The sequence below is a fragment of the Dipodomys ordii genome, unplaced genomic scaffold (assembly GCF_000151885.1).
Source record: "Dipodomys ordii isolate 6190 unplaced genomic scaffold, Dord_2.0 Scaffold117, whole genome shotgun sequence".
Classification (NCBI taxonomy): domain Eukaryota; kingdom Metazoa; phylum Chordata; class Mammalia; order Rodentia; family Heteromyidae; genus Dipodomys; species Dipodomys ordii.
Genome location: NW_012267333.1, coordinates 4905220 through 4921360, shown reverse-complemented (window position 1 = coordinate 4921360; position 16141 = coordinate 4905220). Strand labels below are relative to the sequence as shown.

General features: G+C 32.7%; 1 protein-coding gene and 1 pseudogene across 1 annotated transcript; both read left to right on the top strand.

Moving 5' to 3' along the window:
- The first annotated feature begins 3574 nt into the window (after positions 1-3574).
- On the top strand, positions 3575-4534 carry LOC105995354 (olfactory receptor 8H1-like). Its single transcript, XM_013029059.1, has one exon. It carries the CDS (start codon positions 3575-3577, stop codon positions 4532-4534), a length of 960 nt encoding a protein of 319 aa, XP_012884513.1.
- Positions 4535-11128: 6594 nt separating this feature from the next.
- On the top strand, positions 11129-12071 carry LOC105995476 (annotated as a pseudogene).
- The last annotated feature ends 4070 nt before the right edge of the window (positions 12072-16141 follow it).

Genomic DNA, 16141 nt, shown 5'->3' with positions numbered 1-16141 from the left:
TATGAGACCCTTGTCCGTTGTATGGCTAGTAAAGATCTTCTCCCAATCTGTGGGCTTTCTATTGATCTTGCTAGCTATGTGATTTGCCCTGCAGAAGCTCTGCAACTTTATGCAATCCCATTTGTCCAACCTTTCTTTGATTTGTTGTGTTTCCGGGTCTCTATTCAAAAAAATTCGGCCTGTGGATGGCGGTTTTCTTTGGTGGTGTGGGAAGAGCTACCTTCCAAATGCTATTCTGTGAGAAGGATTGGGAATGTCTTGTGGGGTATTTAGCCTTTTATTTGGTTTTTGGTCTATCTGAAATCTCCATCCCTCTGTGGTCACCAGGATGAATTTTCTACTCCTTGTCAGTTCTCCACTTCCACTGCGCTGGTCTCCGGCGAGTCCTCGCTCGATTCTGTCTTCTTAAACTGGCTGCCTGAATTTTTCCTCTCGGCCAAACACTCTGTATTATGATGGCTCACTTGTTGTGAGTCTCTAGCCTTGGCTTTTTCACTGAAACACTAAAACTTGTTTCTTCAAGAGAGCTCAGTTAGCTTGGAACTGCTTCTCCATCATCTTCCTTGATCCATAAGGCTCTTCATTATCTCCACATCTCTGTCTATAAAAGAAATGCAAATCAAAACAACATTGATATTCCTCTTCACTCCAGTTAAAATGGCTATAATCAAAAAATCTATTGACAGGCTTCTCTCTTGTTATTCAGTAACTGAAATGTTGAAATTCTAAGTGGTGAAAAGATCTGCTGTTCAAATGATTTCCATCTCAAAAGTTTAAAATTCTAATAAATTAATTTCCTTTGTAAGAAAAAAAAAGTCTAATAACACATACTGGACAGATAGTAGCCAAAAGGTAATGCTACTACACTGTTGGTGGGAGTGTAAACTTGTTCAACCACTCTGGAAAGCAGTATGGAGGTTCCTCCAAAAGACTCCACACAGAGCTCCCCTATGACCCATCAATCCCACTTTTGGGTATTTACCCGAATGATCACAAACAAGACCATACTAAAGCTACCAGCACAACTATGTTTATCGCAGCATTATTTACCATAGCCAAGATATGAACCAACCCATATGCCTCTCAGTAGATGAATGGACCAAGCAAATGTGATATATATATATATATATATATATATATATATAATGGAATTTTATGCTTCCATCAGAAAGAATGGCACCACCCCATTTGTAAGGAGATAGAAAGACTTGAAAAAATCATATTGAGTGAAGTAAGCCAGACCTAAAGAAATAGAGGTCCCTTGGTTTCCCTTATTTGCTATAATTAGTATACAGCTAGGATACTCTTTTCAGATGACCAGAGCAGCTCAATGACGCTAAGTAAAATGAACTCCAAGACATGGACACAAGAGGTTTCTCTTTGTTGTTGTTTGTGTGATTTTTTGGTGTCTTTTTATGTTCTTTCCCCTATTTGATTTTTGTTAATTCGAAATACATTTACTACAAAGAGAATCCCTTTATTCAAATTCCACATTGCCAAAAAGAAAAAAAATGAATAAAGTGAAATAACTGCAACTTATCTATTTAGAAGTTAATTATTTAAGATTTTTATATTTTCAAATTCTTCACTAAATCTTTCATTATTTATTATATTCTGCTAATTTCTCAATGTATTTCAGTTTTTTCCTCTTTGTATATCAATGTCATTTAAAAGAATTATCACTCAATTTTGCTATGTAAAACGTGTTATTTACACTACATTTTTATAGCATTCCTATGTATTTTTGTTTGAAGTTGAGAATAATATTCATTAAACATTTATCATTTTGGTAAAAAAATGCTTACCAATTGCTATAGTTATGGAACTGACATATTTCTAGGAAGGTTGGATGAACGAACATCCATAGATCAATAAATACATTATAGTGTATAAATTGAATTAACCATCCTTATCACTCAGTCATGAAAATAGTTGTAGAGATAGCATAACAAAATTCAAACTTCATTCATGATTTACAATTAAAAGAGATACAGAGTCTCTGATCACACTTTAAATTCCTTATGATACAATGCTCTAAAAATTCTTTAGCCATCATCAACATCTGTAGGGTTGATGAATATTAGTTTTAATGTTGGGAAATCTTGAAGAAGTATTATTTGTTCCAGGTAATTATTATTCACCAAGCATATAAAGGTGACATAGAAAATCACCCTGAGCTGTCCTCTTAACTTAAACATACTTGCTTGTTATATACTTTGTTTGCGACTGGATTTCTAGTCTCCAAGACTAGAAACATTCTCTGTCTTCTAAAATAGCCCTGACTTCTAAAAGTTCATTGGATATGCCTATAAGACATAAGGATAGCTTCTTTACTCACACCTGTAAATTGTATCTTAAAATATTAAGGAATGAGCACACTTTCTTAGGGGAAGATTTTCTATACGTATTTGAAGAAAACTAAATTTTATAATTACTCAATGCAATACACAAGAGTCTTGTACTGATTCTTATCATGTACATTTGAAGTTCTCCCATAGGCTTTCCCATCTTTGAAAAACAATGCTCGAAGTAATATTTCAGTTGTTATTATCTAATTCGTTATTAGTTTAGCACCCAATCACAAACAACATAAAAAAGCATTGCATTAAAAGAGATCAGGTGATCTTCTTCTTTATTGTGGAGCTCCTATTTGAAAAGCTCATGCAGATTTAGCACTTGAAAATTTGTCCTTGAAAATATGCCAAGTAATCTTCCTTTGAAACCAGCTTCAGAGAATGACAAAGTGTTACACAATACCCATGGATTATTATATAAGGTGCCCTTGATGTATCAGATTGGGAGAGGAAGCATGCACCGCTCTTACAGTAGCTCCTTGGGATTCTTTACATCTTTCTGGGAAACTTTTATTTTGAACAACTGGATAAAAGTTCTATGAGTTTTAATTTACCTCATGCATAATGAATTCCCCAAAAGTTGAATAATAACTACAGAAAGGAAAACAAATGTTTTATTACAGAGATGTTTAGTGCCTTATAGGAATGGGATATTTTGAAATGAAATTTAGCAAATTTTGCCTTACAATTCTGAAAGAAGTTTTCTTTTGACCAACTTTTGTCCACAGTAAGTATTCTTAAGATGTTAAAATTGACTTCAGGATAGACACTGGAAGGGGAGATTGGAGAATAAGAAAGGAGTGACATTAACAAAGAAACTATATACACAACCTGACTAATGAATTGTAACCCTTTTGTGCAACTACATAATAACAATAACAAATATAATAATAAAACTAATAATAACCTACAAAAAGATATTGGAATACAAAATAGTAGCATATAAGCTATCGCATTTTGTATTGCTTAAATATTTTAATATTATGTTTAGCACTTATAGGACAAAAATGGAGAGTTAGTTTTAATTATCTCTTAATGTCATTTTTATCATTATTTAGAGCTCATAATGAAATTGAAGTCATTATGCATAACTGATGATTAATTATGAGACAAACTAAGGTACTGAAAAATACTGACTCACCTCCATAAAGACAACTCATTTGGGGATAATTTGAACTAATGTTAACATATAACTTCTCAACAGTGTCCACCAGCACACTATGAGAACCTGGAATAACACAAATTTGCATGACTTCATCCTTATGGGGCTGACAGATTCTGAGGAGACCCAGCTGGCACTCTCCGTGCTGTTTCTTCAGATTTACCTGTTTACTGTGCTGAGCAATCTAGGCATGATCATGATAATTTGTCTGGATATCCAGCTTCACAGCCCTATGTATTTTTTCCTCACTCACCTTTCAGTCATTGACCTCAGCTACTCCAGTGTCATCACACCTAAAACTTTAGTGAACTTACTAACTTCTACCAAGAGTATTTCATTCTTGGGCTGTTTCATACAACTGTATCTATTTGTTTGGTTTGGAGGTGCTGAAATTTCTCTCCTCTCTGCAATGGCCTTTGATCGCTATGTGGCCATCTGCAATCCTCTACAGTACCCTGTTATAATGTCCTCAAGACGCTGCTGCGCCCTCCTTGCTGGCACTTACATGATTGGCTTTGTGGATGGTTCTTTTACTGTGCTCTCTATAGCCAAATTGGCTTTCTGCAACTCCAATGTAATTCATCACTTTTTCTGTGATGTATCTCCAATTTTAGCTCTGTCCTGCAGTGATACATATGCCACTGAAATTGTAGTATACATTTGTGCTGGTTCTACACTGTTACTGTCCCTTATCACACTGTCCTGGTCCTATGTGTCCATTCTCTCTACTATTCTGAAAATTAAGTCCACTTCAGGGAAGCAGAAAGCCTTCTCCACCTGTGCCTCTCACTTGCTGGGAGTCACCCTCTTTTACGGTACAACAACCTTTACTTATTTAAAACCCAGGAAGTCCTATTCCCTGGGAAAGAATCAAGTGGCTTCTGTGTTTTACACAATTGTGATCCCCATGCTCAATCCACTCATTTATAGTCTTAGAAACAAGGAAGTGAAAAATGCTTTCATTAGAGTTGTGAAGAAGAAAAGGGGGATCCAAACAACTAAGATAATAATGATGTGAGTCATTTCAAGCAAACTTTCCATTATCTGTTGGAAAGAAGTGATTCATTTGTGTATACTTAGGTTCAGTTGCTCTTCATAACTGTCTTCACAACTTCTTCATAACTCTTACCATAAGTGACATTTCCAAAAATTTATTTTTTGATATCTATATTGAATTTCTAGATGATAAATGATGCACTTACATGACCAACTAAAGTACAGTACAATTTACTTACCTCTAACTATAAATTATGTCATAAAATATTCCTTGTATTCTATAATGGAATTCATAGTAAATTTTCTTAGGGAGGAGATATCTATGTATAATAACTGTTTTACTGTTTATTTTTTATTGCACAGAATACTTTCTTATGTGTACTATGCTAACAAAGTCAGTGCATAATTAAGGCTCAATTTTCTCACTGGCACAAGATGAATATTTATTTCTGGTGCATATGTTACATGAGAAATAAAGTACATTAACATTAATAACCCTTTGTCTTGTCTTTGTCATTTAAGTGTTTTTCCTTTAATATTGTAAAGCACATGCCTTCTTAATTTCTTGTGTATTTATTCATGCCTCTCCTGGGGCTTGATCTTAGCACCAGGACTGTTTCCCAATGCTTTACCCTCCTGCTTTTTGGTAGTTAATTGAAGATAAGAGACTCCCAGATTTTTTTCTGCCAAGACTGACTTTGAACAGTGATCCTAAAATGTCAGCTTCCTGAGTAATAGGATGACAGACATGATATACTGGTACCTGCTTCTCTACTGTGTGTGTATGTTTTTAAAATTAGTTTTATTTAATTTTATCTGAGCAAGTGAAAAAAGTAGCAGATGTAGATAACATCAGCATTTTACAAATTTCATTTACAATAAACTAAGTGCGTGTATATATATATGCCAAAGGAAAATGGCATATGCTAATGTTAATGATGGTAATTTGGAAAATTCTTTTGAAATTAATTATTGAGTGATATACTATACAATTGTATATACTCTTCTCAGTGAATAAACATGAGTGTGTGTAAGCATTTGAATTATTTAAGGGGAACTTGTGTAAATTCCTGGAATTTCTTCTGGAATTTCTGTATTCACTTAAAATCTGCTACATTTGTGATGACCTTTCAATAAAAGCTGTGGGATGAATATGTTCTCAGTTATCAGGTGAATGTAACACTCCTTTTGCAGTACTGTTTGACTGACATACTCTAAATTTTCCAGGTTAAAGTCTACTTGCAATAACATCTTATGTGGGTATCTGGTAAACATTTGAAGACCACGTTTGCAGTGACATATCAGCTCTGCTTCATTGCATTAGCATGTACTCTCAATTCAGTAATAGGCTAAAAATAAATTTTAATAAAGCATTTGATTTGTCATTGTTGTATCTGTAAATAAAAATATAAAGCAAATAATTCATTAAAATAAACTTTATGGTTGTGTCTTCCCATAAACTCCAGTTTAGTTAAATACTAAAATTTCCTTGATATGCAATTTTTATCTGCATATTTTGGAAGTGCTGCTTAATTTTCTCTAATACTAAAGGTTATTTTTTACTGTATAGTTCCTTTTCCTATTTTTGTTTTAAATTTTATAACAGTTACAAATTATTGCAATCTAACCATTATAACTTTTAAAGTAACTATAAAATTAAGACCTAAAAAGTTTTAATAAAAATTTTATTTGACCCAGAGTAGGTGGCTCATGCCTGGAGTCCTAGCTACGTAGGAGGCTGATATCTGAGGATCGGGGTTCAAAGCCAGCCCAGGTGAGAAAGTCTGTGAGACTCTGATCTCCAATAAACCACTCAGAAAACCATAAGTGGCCCAGTGGCTCAAGTGGCAGAGTGCTTGCCTTGAGCTGAAGAGCTGAAAGACACTATATTCAGTCCCAGAGTTCAAGCCCCATACCTGACAAAAAATGTATTTGTTTGTTTTTCTTATTGCCTTCTATTGATATAACAATGCACTTACTACAAATGAATCCCTTTGTTTAAACTTGACACTGACAAAAAAATAAAATAAATTAATAAAGTGAAAACTTCAACTTTTAGCAGTTATTTAAGATTCTTATAATTTCAAGTTCTTTATGGAATATTTCCATATTTATTACCTTCAGCTATTCTCTCAATGCATTTCAAAATTTTCCCTCATCATATACCAATGTAATTTGAAAGAATTATCACTCATTTTGCTTTCTGATATACGCTATATACACTACTTTTATAACATTCCCATATATTTTGTTTGAAGTTGTGAAGCTCCTAGGTAAAAATCCCATGCAGATTTAGCACTTGAAAATATGTCCTTGTAAATGTGCCAAGTAACCTTCCTTGGAAATTGGTTGCTGAGGATCATAAAGTATTGCATAATCACCACAGCCCATTAAATAAGGCCTTCTGGACATAGCAGATGGAGAAAAAGTCCATGTCCATGTTGCTCTTACAGTATCTCTTTTGGGATTCTTTACAGAGATAAATTTTTGGTAAGATAGAGAGATAAATTTCTTTTGAGCACTCTAATAAAAATTCTTTGAGTTTGAATTTACTTCATACAAAAAAATGCATTCGCCAAAAGTTTAAAAATAATTACAAGAAAGGAAACAAACATTATATTCAGAGATGTTTAGTACCTTATAAAAATGGTAGATTTTGTTAAATATGATATTATAAAATTGTTTGGGTTTTCATTATTGGAAGAAATTGGTTTTCACCAACTTTTGTTCACATTATTCTTTTCTCTTAATTTTTTGTTGTAAATATGATGTAAAGAGGGTTACAGTTATAAAAGTCATCTAATTAGTGCATTTGTTTTTTTTTAATTGTGAAAATACCGTACAGAGGATTACAATTACGTGGGCAAGATAATGAGTACATTTCTTATCAAGCATTGTTGCCTCCTCCTTTGTTTCCCCTTCCCATCCCTTCCCATCTCCCACCTCTCACCCCTCCCCCCCCAGCAAAAGTTGTAAAGTTCGTTTTTAACATAATGACTTGTACATATCATTGTTGCAATGGGTCCACCTGTATCCCTAGTTAAGCCTTTACTGTGGCTTGAACTCAGTACCTGGGGCTTTCCCTGAGATTTTCACTTCTAGCTATTTGGTAGTTAAATGAAGATCAGAGTCTCACAGACATATTCCCAGAGCTAACTTTGAATAAACATCCTTATATGTCAGCCTCACAAGTTTCAAGATTACAGGTGTGCGTTACACACTCTGTGTGTGTTTTTTAAAAATTATTTTCATTTAATCTTAACTCAGAAACCAAGAAAAAATAGCAGATGTAGAAAACTTCACCATTTCACAAATTTCATTTAGAATAAACAATTGAAGTACATTTAAAAAAATAGTATATGCTAATGTTGAATGAAGGCTATTTGGAAAAATTCTTTTGAAATTAATTATTAAGGGTTATAATGTACAATTGTGTATTTTGCTCTAAACGAATAACTATGTGTGTATACGTATGACTTATTTAAATAAAATTGTCATCATTTTATGTGCACGGAAATTTTTGTAGTTATTTAAAATCTGTTGCATTTATTATTTTCAATAAAAGTGATAAATATTGTCTCTGGAAATGGGCAAATTTAAGACTTATTTTGCAATGTTTTGGATTAAGACACTATGAGTTTTCCATGATGAAATCTACTTGCAGTACCATTTCTTATATGGGCAACTGCTAAACATTTGAGGACCATGTATCCAGTAACATTATGTGTATGCTTCATTGCACTATCCCATTTCCTCAGGATTGGAATATACTTTAAACATAAATTATTGAATTAAATGTTTGATTTGATCTTGTAATATTTCTAAAAATAAGTATAAAGCAAATATTTAATAATAAATTTAGGGTTTGAGGCATCCCATAAATTTAAGTTTAGTATAATACTAAAATTTCCTTGTCAATTTTCACAAAGTATTTTAGAATTGTGGCATTTTTCTTGACACTAAAGTTTAATTTTTAAAAATACTCTTCCTTTACCTATTTTTATCTTAAATATATTAAAAATAAAAATTACACATATTGTTCAAATCCAACCATTATATTTTTAAAAAGTAACTACCAAGCTAGTGTCTAAATTTTTAAGTAAAAATTAAAGGTAATTTTTCTAAATGTCTTCTGAGTGTTAACATAACAATGCACTTACCAGAAAGTTTATGTTTGTACTGCCAAAAAATAAAAATGACTAAATTAAAAATTTCAACTTCTCCATTTCAGAAGTTAATTATTTAATAGAATCTCATAATTTCAACACACAGACTTTTTATTAAAACTTTCAATATCAATTGTATTCACTACTTTCTTAATGTATTTAAATTTTGCCTTGTCATATACTAATGTCATTGGAAAGAATTTTTACTGAATTTTTTTTCATAATTATGCCATGTAGACTGCTTATTTGCTAGTATACCTATGTTCTTTGGTCTCACTTTGAGAATAATATTAACTAAGCATTTATTATTTACTGAAATTTTCTTTGAGCTGTTGTTGATAATGAAATGCTTTAGCAATGACCGTATTCCTTTAATCGGGATATTTGTAGCAAGGTTGGTGAACGTTCAGAGATTAATAAATACCTTAATGTATAAATCAAATCAATGATCAGTCATCACAATAGATGTGGAGATAGCTTTTGTCACAATTCAAGCTTCATAATTCATAATTTACACTTAAAAGAGATACAAAGCTTCTGATCACACTTTGATTTACTTATGATAATAATCTAAGAAGTTCTTTGGACATCATCAACATATGGTGGATGAATATATTTTATTCTTGGAAAATTGCTCAGAAGTATACTTTTTTTCAGGTGATTCCACATTCATGAAACATAATAAGATGACACAGAAAATTACCCTGAGCTATTCTTGGTCTTAAAGTCACTTGCTTATCACATACATTGACACTGGATTTCTAGTCCATTTAAAAACATTTTCTGTCTTCTAAAATAGCACTGCCTTCTAAAAGTTCATTGATATCTAGGTAATACATATGGATAGCTTCTTTACTTACACCAACAATATGTCTCTTAAAATGGTAAGGAATTAGCATACTTTCTTAAAGGAATAGTTTCCATACACATTTGCAGAAAAATAAATTTTATGACCACTCAATGCAAGACTCACAAGAATCTTTTCCTCCTGTGTTCATTTTTGAGATTTCCCCCATTTGCCTCCCTATCTTGGCAAAATAACCCTCAATTAACTATTTCAGGTGTTATCTAATTCATTACTAGCTAGCTTTTAACAAAAAATGACATTATAAAAGCAATGAATCAATCAGAAGAGATCAGATGATCTTCCTCTTTATTGTGGAGCACATATGAGAAGAACTCATGCAGCTTTAGCACATAAAAATTTGTCCTTGAAATGGTGCCAAGTCACCTTCCATGGAATTGGTTACTGTGGATGGCAAAGTATTGCATAATACCCCATACCATTAAATAAGGCACCCTAGACATATCAGCCAGGGAGTGGAGGCATGCACTACTCTTACAGTAGTTCCCTGGGATACTTTAGAAGTATGCCTTTCTGGGAAACTTCTTTTGAGCAACCTGATGAAAGGTTTTGAGTTTTAATTTATTTCGCAACAAAAATAAATAAATGCCACTGAAGTGTAAAAATAACTACAGGAAGGGAAACAAATGCTATATTAAATAAATGATTAGTATCTTACAGAAATGGGATGTTTTAATGTGAAATGCAGCAAATTTTGATTTATAATTTTGGAAGAAGTTTTCTTCTGAACAACTTTTTCCCACGGTAAGTATTCCTAAGATATTAAATTTACTTGAAGATAGACACTGGAATGGGAAATTGGAGAATAAAGACAGGGGTAACATTATCCAAGAAGTATTATACTCATAAACTGACATGGAATTGTAACCCTTTTGTACAACTACATGGTAACAAAAACAATAATAATGATTGCCGGAGCCTGCTGGCAACAAAAGGGAATCCTGATTTAGGTGGTGAGGATGAAGAAGAGAGACACAAGACAAAAGATGGAGTTGGGAGGTCTGCAGCTCAAGACTGCCGCCCCGTTTATTCTTAACTTCCTCTAATATTTGCTGTTAGAAATCAAGAAGTAGCATAAGGTTACTATAGTACAGAAAAACAAGGAAGATTTAAGTTTAGTAAAAACCGAGTGCAATAAAAACAAGACAAGGTCAACTGGTTAAATGTAAAACAGACTCTGTAAACATAGCAAAACAATTCCGGGCACCTGGTGTTTTTCAAGTAAGCCAGTTCAAGCACAAGGGTCAAGATGACCTTTACTGTTGAGCTTTACCATCAGCTCCCTACAAATGATAACACATAAAAGTTATTGGATTGAAAAACAGTAATATGTATTCTTTAGCATTTTGTATTGCTTAAATATTTTCATAAAGTGTTTAGCAGATGAGAGGATGAAATGGAGAAGTTACTTTATTATTTAGGCTTCATGATTAAATTCATGTCACAATACATACCTTCATGATTAATTAGTACACACCCGAGGGTAATGAAAAAATCTTGGATTTATCATATAAACACAACTCATTTGGGAATCATTTGAGCTAAGGATCCCCCCTCATTTCTCAACAGTGTCCATCAGCACACTATGAGAAGCTGGAACAATACAAAGGTGCCCTACTTCATCCTTATGGGACTCACAGATTCTGCAGAGATGCAGCTGGCCCTCTCTGTGCTGCTTCTCCTGATTTACCTGATTACTGTGTTGGGAAACCTAGGCATGATCATGATAATTAGATCTCCAGCTTCACACCCCCATGTATTTTTTTCTCATTCACCTCTCCTTCATTGACCTCAGCTACTCAAGTGTCATCACACCTAAAACTCTGGCAGATTTACTGACTTCTTCCAAGAGTATTTCCTTCCTGGGCTGTTTCACACAGTTGTACCTTTTTGTCTTGTTTGGTGGTTCTGAAATCTCTCTCCTCTCTGCAATGGCCTATGATCGCTATGTGGCCATCTGCAATCCTCTGCAGTATCCTGTTATAATGTCCTCAAGACTCTGCTGGGCCCTCCTTGCTGGCTCTTACATGGTTGGCTTTGTGGACTGTTTTTTCATTGTGCTCTCTATAGTCAGATTGCCCTTCTGCAATTCCTATGTAATTCATCACTTTTTCTGTGATGTATTTCCAATTTTAGCTCTGTCCTGCCATGATACATACATCACTCAAATTATAGTGTACATTTGTGGTAGTTCTAACCTGTTACTGTCTATTATCCCAATGTCCTGGTCTTATATGTCCATTCTCTCTACTATTCTGAAAATTAAGTCCACTTCAGGAAAACAGAAAGCCTTCTCCACCTGTGCCTCCCACCTGCTGGGGGTCTTTATTTTTTATGGCACAACAGCGTTTACTTATTTAAAACCCAGAAAGTCCTACTCCCTGGGCAAGGATCAAGTGGCTTCTGTGTTCTACACAATTGTGATCCCCATGCTCAACCCACTGATTTATAGTCTTAGGAACAAGGAAGTGAAAAACGCTTTATTTCGAGTCATGCAGAAGATAGGGGGATCCTGGAAATTAAAATAACTATGATTTGAAATGTGTAAATTTTCATTTGCTTATTTACTTAAGAGTTCCTTGTTTATTCCTCAAAAAATTGAAACTCATTGATATTTTCATAATAAAATTCTATTTTGCTTATCTAAACAAGTTTTTACATTTCTGAGTATATGTTGTTAAAGGTTCTTATTGCACTTTGTACTTATATGATATGTGCTAAGACCAATGTTTATATATATATATATATATATATATATATATATATATATGTCTGTGTGTGTGTGTATGTATATGTTTCTGGGTCATATGCATGTATAGATGGTCAAAATGCTTAAAGTATGGTGCATACAGTAGTTAGAATTCTTAGTGTAACCTCAATTTTTCCTTGGCACCATGGCTAACACCTGCAATGTGTACTACCATGGCTGAGATCAGAGGATTTTCTTTTCAAGCCAGCCTTTGAGGACAAATCTATGAGTTGTCTCTCCAAAGAACTTGTCTTGAGTGTAAAAGCCAAGCAGGAGAGAGCATTATACCCTGAGTTGAAGCCCCAGGATCAAAGTAATCTTAAGAAAGCTAAAAATAAATAAATGTGATCTTAAGAGAATAATGTAAGGATTTTGACATGTAATTGTAACCTCCTCTGTATGGTATTTTCACAATAAAAAAAGGAAAAAAAAGATTTTAGGTGTAACTCTTTTTCTTAGTTTTGTTGTTATTCTTAATGTGTTATACGGAGGAGTTCCTATTTTATAAGTCAGGTAGTGAGCATATTTCTTTTTGTACAGTGTCCGCTCCTTCGCCTCTCTCTCAGTTTCCTCCCCCACGATTGCATAACTCATTTTCCACATAATGTCCGCTGAGTACCATGGTTGCATTTGCTTTCCCTTTATTCCTCTGACTGCACCGCTCTTGACTACCTCAAAAGACATCCTAAAGAACAAACAATATAATCGACAACAACAAAAAAGATAAAGCAACAAGAAGCATCACCATCTGTACCTGGACTTGCGTAATTCGTAAAACTATGTCATAATGTACTCTATGCATACTTCAATTTTAAGGAATTTTATTATGAAGAAACAAACATATGCACATTAATAGTTCCAGATGCCAGTCTTGTCTTAATAAGTAATGATTTAATAGCTGCATAACAGTTAACAAATGACAGAAAATTTAGTCATTTATTTGACTTTATAAGATCAAATTCTAATTTTTGCTATATGTGATCAGAAAAGCTGTGGCATGAATATAGTCTCAGTAAACAGGTGGATATAACACTCATTTTGTTAGACAGATATTGTGATCCATTTTGAAATCTTGCAGTAACATATTTTATGTGGGCATGTGGTAAACAATAGAGGACTGTGTTTCCAGTGACATATTGAGTCTACTTCATTTCATTAACCCATTCCCTCGGGTTAATGGAACATAATTTAATATAACTTTTTGAATTGTTTGTTTTGCCCTTGTAATATTTTCAAGTAAGATATAAAGCAAATATTTTTTTAAAAATTCTTAATCTTTGTAGCATCCCATATGATCCGCTTTAATTGAATATTGATATTTCCCTAATTTTCAATTTTTCACTTCATATTTTAGAATTGCATTTTTTGTTTTTCTCTGATACTAAAAGTTATTTAAGTTATTTTTAAATTTTCTTTTCCTATATTTTGTTGTTTCAAAGTTTATAAAATGTACAAAATGCACAGCTTGTTTAAATCTAACTATTATCATTTTGTGAAGTAACTAAAAAGCTAAGGTCTAAAATGTTTTCATAGATATTTTATTTGATTTTTTTCCTAAATGCCTTTTGAATGTTAATATAACGATGCACTTGCTACACAATGAATGTCATTGTTCAAATTTCTCACTGCCTAAAAAGAAAAGTAAATTAATTACATGACATCTCAACTGTCTATTTTAGCAGTTCATTTTTAATAGATTCATTTAATTTTAAACTCAAGTTTGTTACTAAATCATTCAATATTTATTATATTCTTGTACCTTCATAATAAATTTCAAATTTATGCTTTGGTATATGTCAATGTCATTTGCATTCCTATATATTTATGTATGAAGTTGAGGAAAATAGTGATTAAGCATTTATCATTTACTGAACTTTTCTTTTGTGTTCTCATTGGTAATGAAATTGGTAATGAAATAAATAGCTTTATTTTTTTACAAATAACAAAAGCTCATGGAATTGGCTTATTTCTAGTGATGTAGGATTAACAAAACGAACTACAGTGTATTTAATCAAACATCCTTATGACTCAGTTATCCCAAATGTTGTGGAAATAGCTTTTGACAAAAAAAAATCAGACTTCATTCATGATTTACAATTCAAAGAGATACAGAATCTCTGATCACATTTTGACTTCCTTACAATACAATACTCAAATACTTTGGCTATCACCAGCATATATATGGTTGATGAATATTAATTTTATTGTTTGGGATACCTTAAAAATACGACCTTTCTTTTTTATAGCATTTTTTAAATTTTGATTACGTGATTACATAAATTTCTCAAATTTCACAGTATTGTAAGATAGTGATAGTTATAGTCACAAACACATTCTAACCTTCATGGAGCAAATTGTCTTTATCGTGGTCTACAAAGTTTATGAGCTCTATGAGCTTTGACAATACACTTATTTCTTCTACATAGAATGATATCCTATTGCTTAGTGTCAGCTGTTCCCTCTTTCCCGATCATTCCCTCCCTCCCATCTCTGCCATTGAGTTGCTTAGTTTCTTTTGATCTATGACCAGTGCAGCTGATGGGTCCTGCTGTTAACTGTTTTCCTGTTTCCCTGTGCTTCTGTGTCCTCCTCCTTGTTTCCCTCTGATGCGCACATATATACATATGGTCAGCATATATAACTAAAGCTGTAGATGAACAATAAATAGTTGAATGTAACACTGATTTTGTGATATTGTTGGACTGAGATACTATATGTTTTCCTGTTGAAATTCACCATCTGTGGACGTCTGGTAAACATTTGAGGACAATGTATGTAGTAACATATCAAGTCTGTTTCATTGCATAACCCAGTTCTCTCAAATTTGTAATATGCTGTAAAAATAAATTTTGAGGGTTGGGAAGGTTGCTCAGTGGTAGAGCGCTTGCCTTGCATGCCTGAGCAACTGGGTTCAATTCCTCAGCACCACATAAGCAGAAAAAGCCAGTAGTAGAACTGTGGCTCAAGTAGTAGAGCACTCGCTTTGAGAAGAGCTGAGGCAATGCACCCAGGCCCATAATTCAGGCCCTATGACCACTAAAAAAAATTGAATTAAGTGTTTAATTTGCCATCTCTGTATTTGTAAAGATATAAAGCCAATATTTAATTTAAAACTTTAGGTTTTGTGGCATCCAATAAATCCAGTTTAGCTGAACACTAAAATTTTCTTGATTTTCAGTTTTTATCAGTTTTTATATTTTGGAAGTGCTGTTTTCATTTTTCTCTGGTGTTAAAGGTAGTTTTTAAAAATAGAGTACCCTTTCCTATTTTTCCTGTTTTAAAATTTATAACAATTGCAAATCCATTTACTATTTTTCCTGTTTTAAAAATTCATAACACTTACAACTTACACAGATTTTTAAATACAGGCATTATAATTTTATAAATAAGTATAAAACAAAGGCCTAAAATGCTTTAATAAAATATATAACTGATTTTTTCTAAATCCCTTGTGAGTATAACAGTATATTTACTACAAAATGAATATTTCATTCACACTCCACACTGCCAAAAAATAAAAAATAATAATAAAGTGGAAAAACCTAAATTTGTTTATTTTAGCAGTTAATTATGTAAGATTCTTATAATTTCAAGTTCTTTATTAAATATTACAGTATGTGCTATATTCAGCTACTTTCTTAATGTATTGAAAAATTTTCCCTCATCATATATCAATGTCATTTGAAAGATTTTTCACTCAATATTGTTTTCCTTACTATGTTATATACATTTTTATATCATTACAATATATGTTTGTTTGAAGTTGAGAATAATATTGACTAAGCATTTATCATTTTCTGAAATTTTCTTTGATTGGATGTTGGTAATAAAATGGTTTACCAATTGCTG

What these genes read in the sequence shown, in the direction of transcription:
- LOC105995354 (XM_013029059.1), top strand. Translation starts at nt 3,575, where the DNA reads ATGAGAACCTGGAATAACACAAATTTGCATGACTTCATCCTTATGGGG.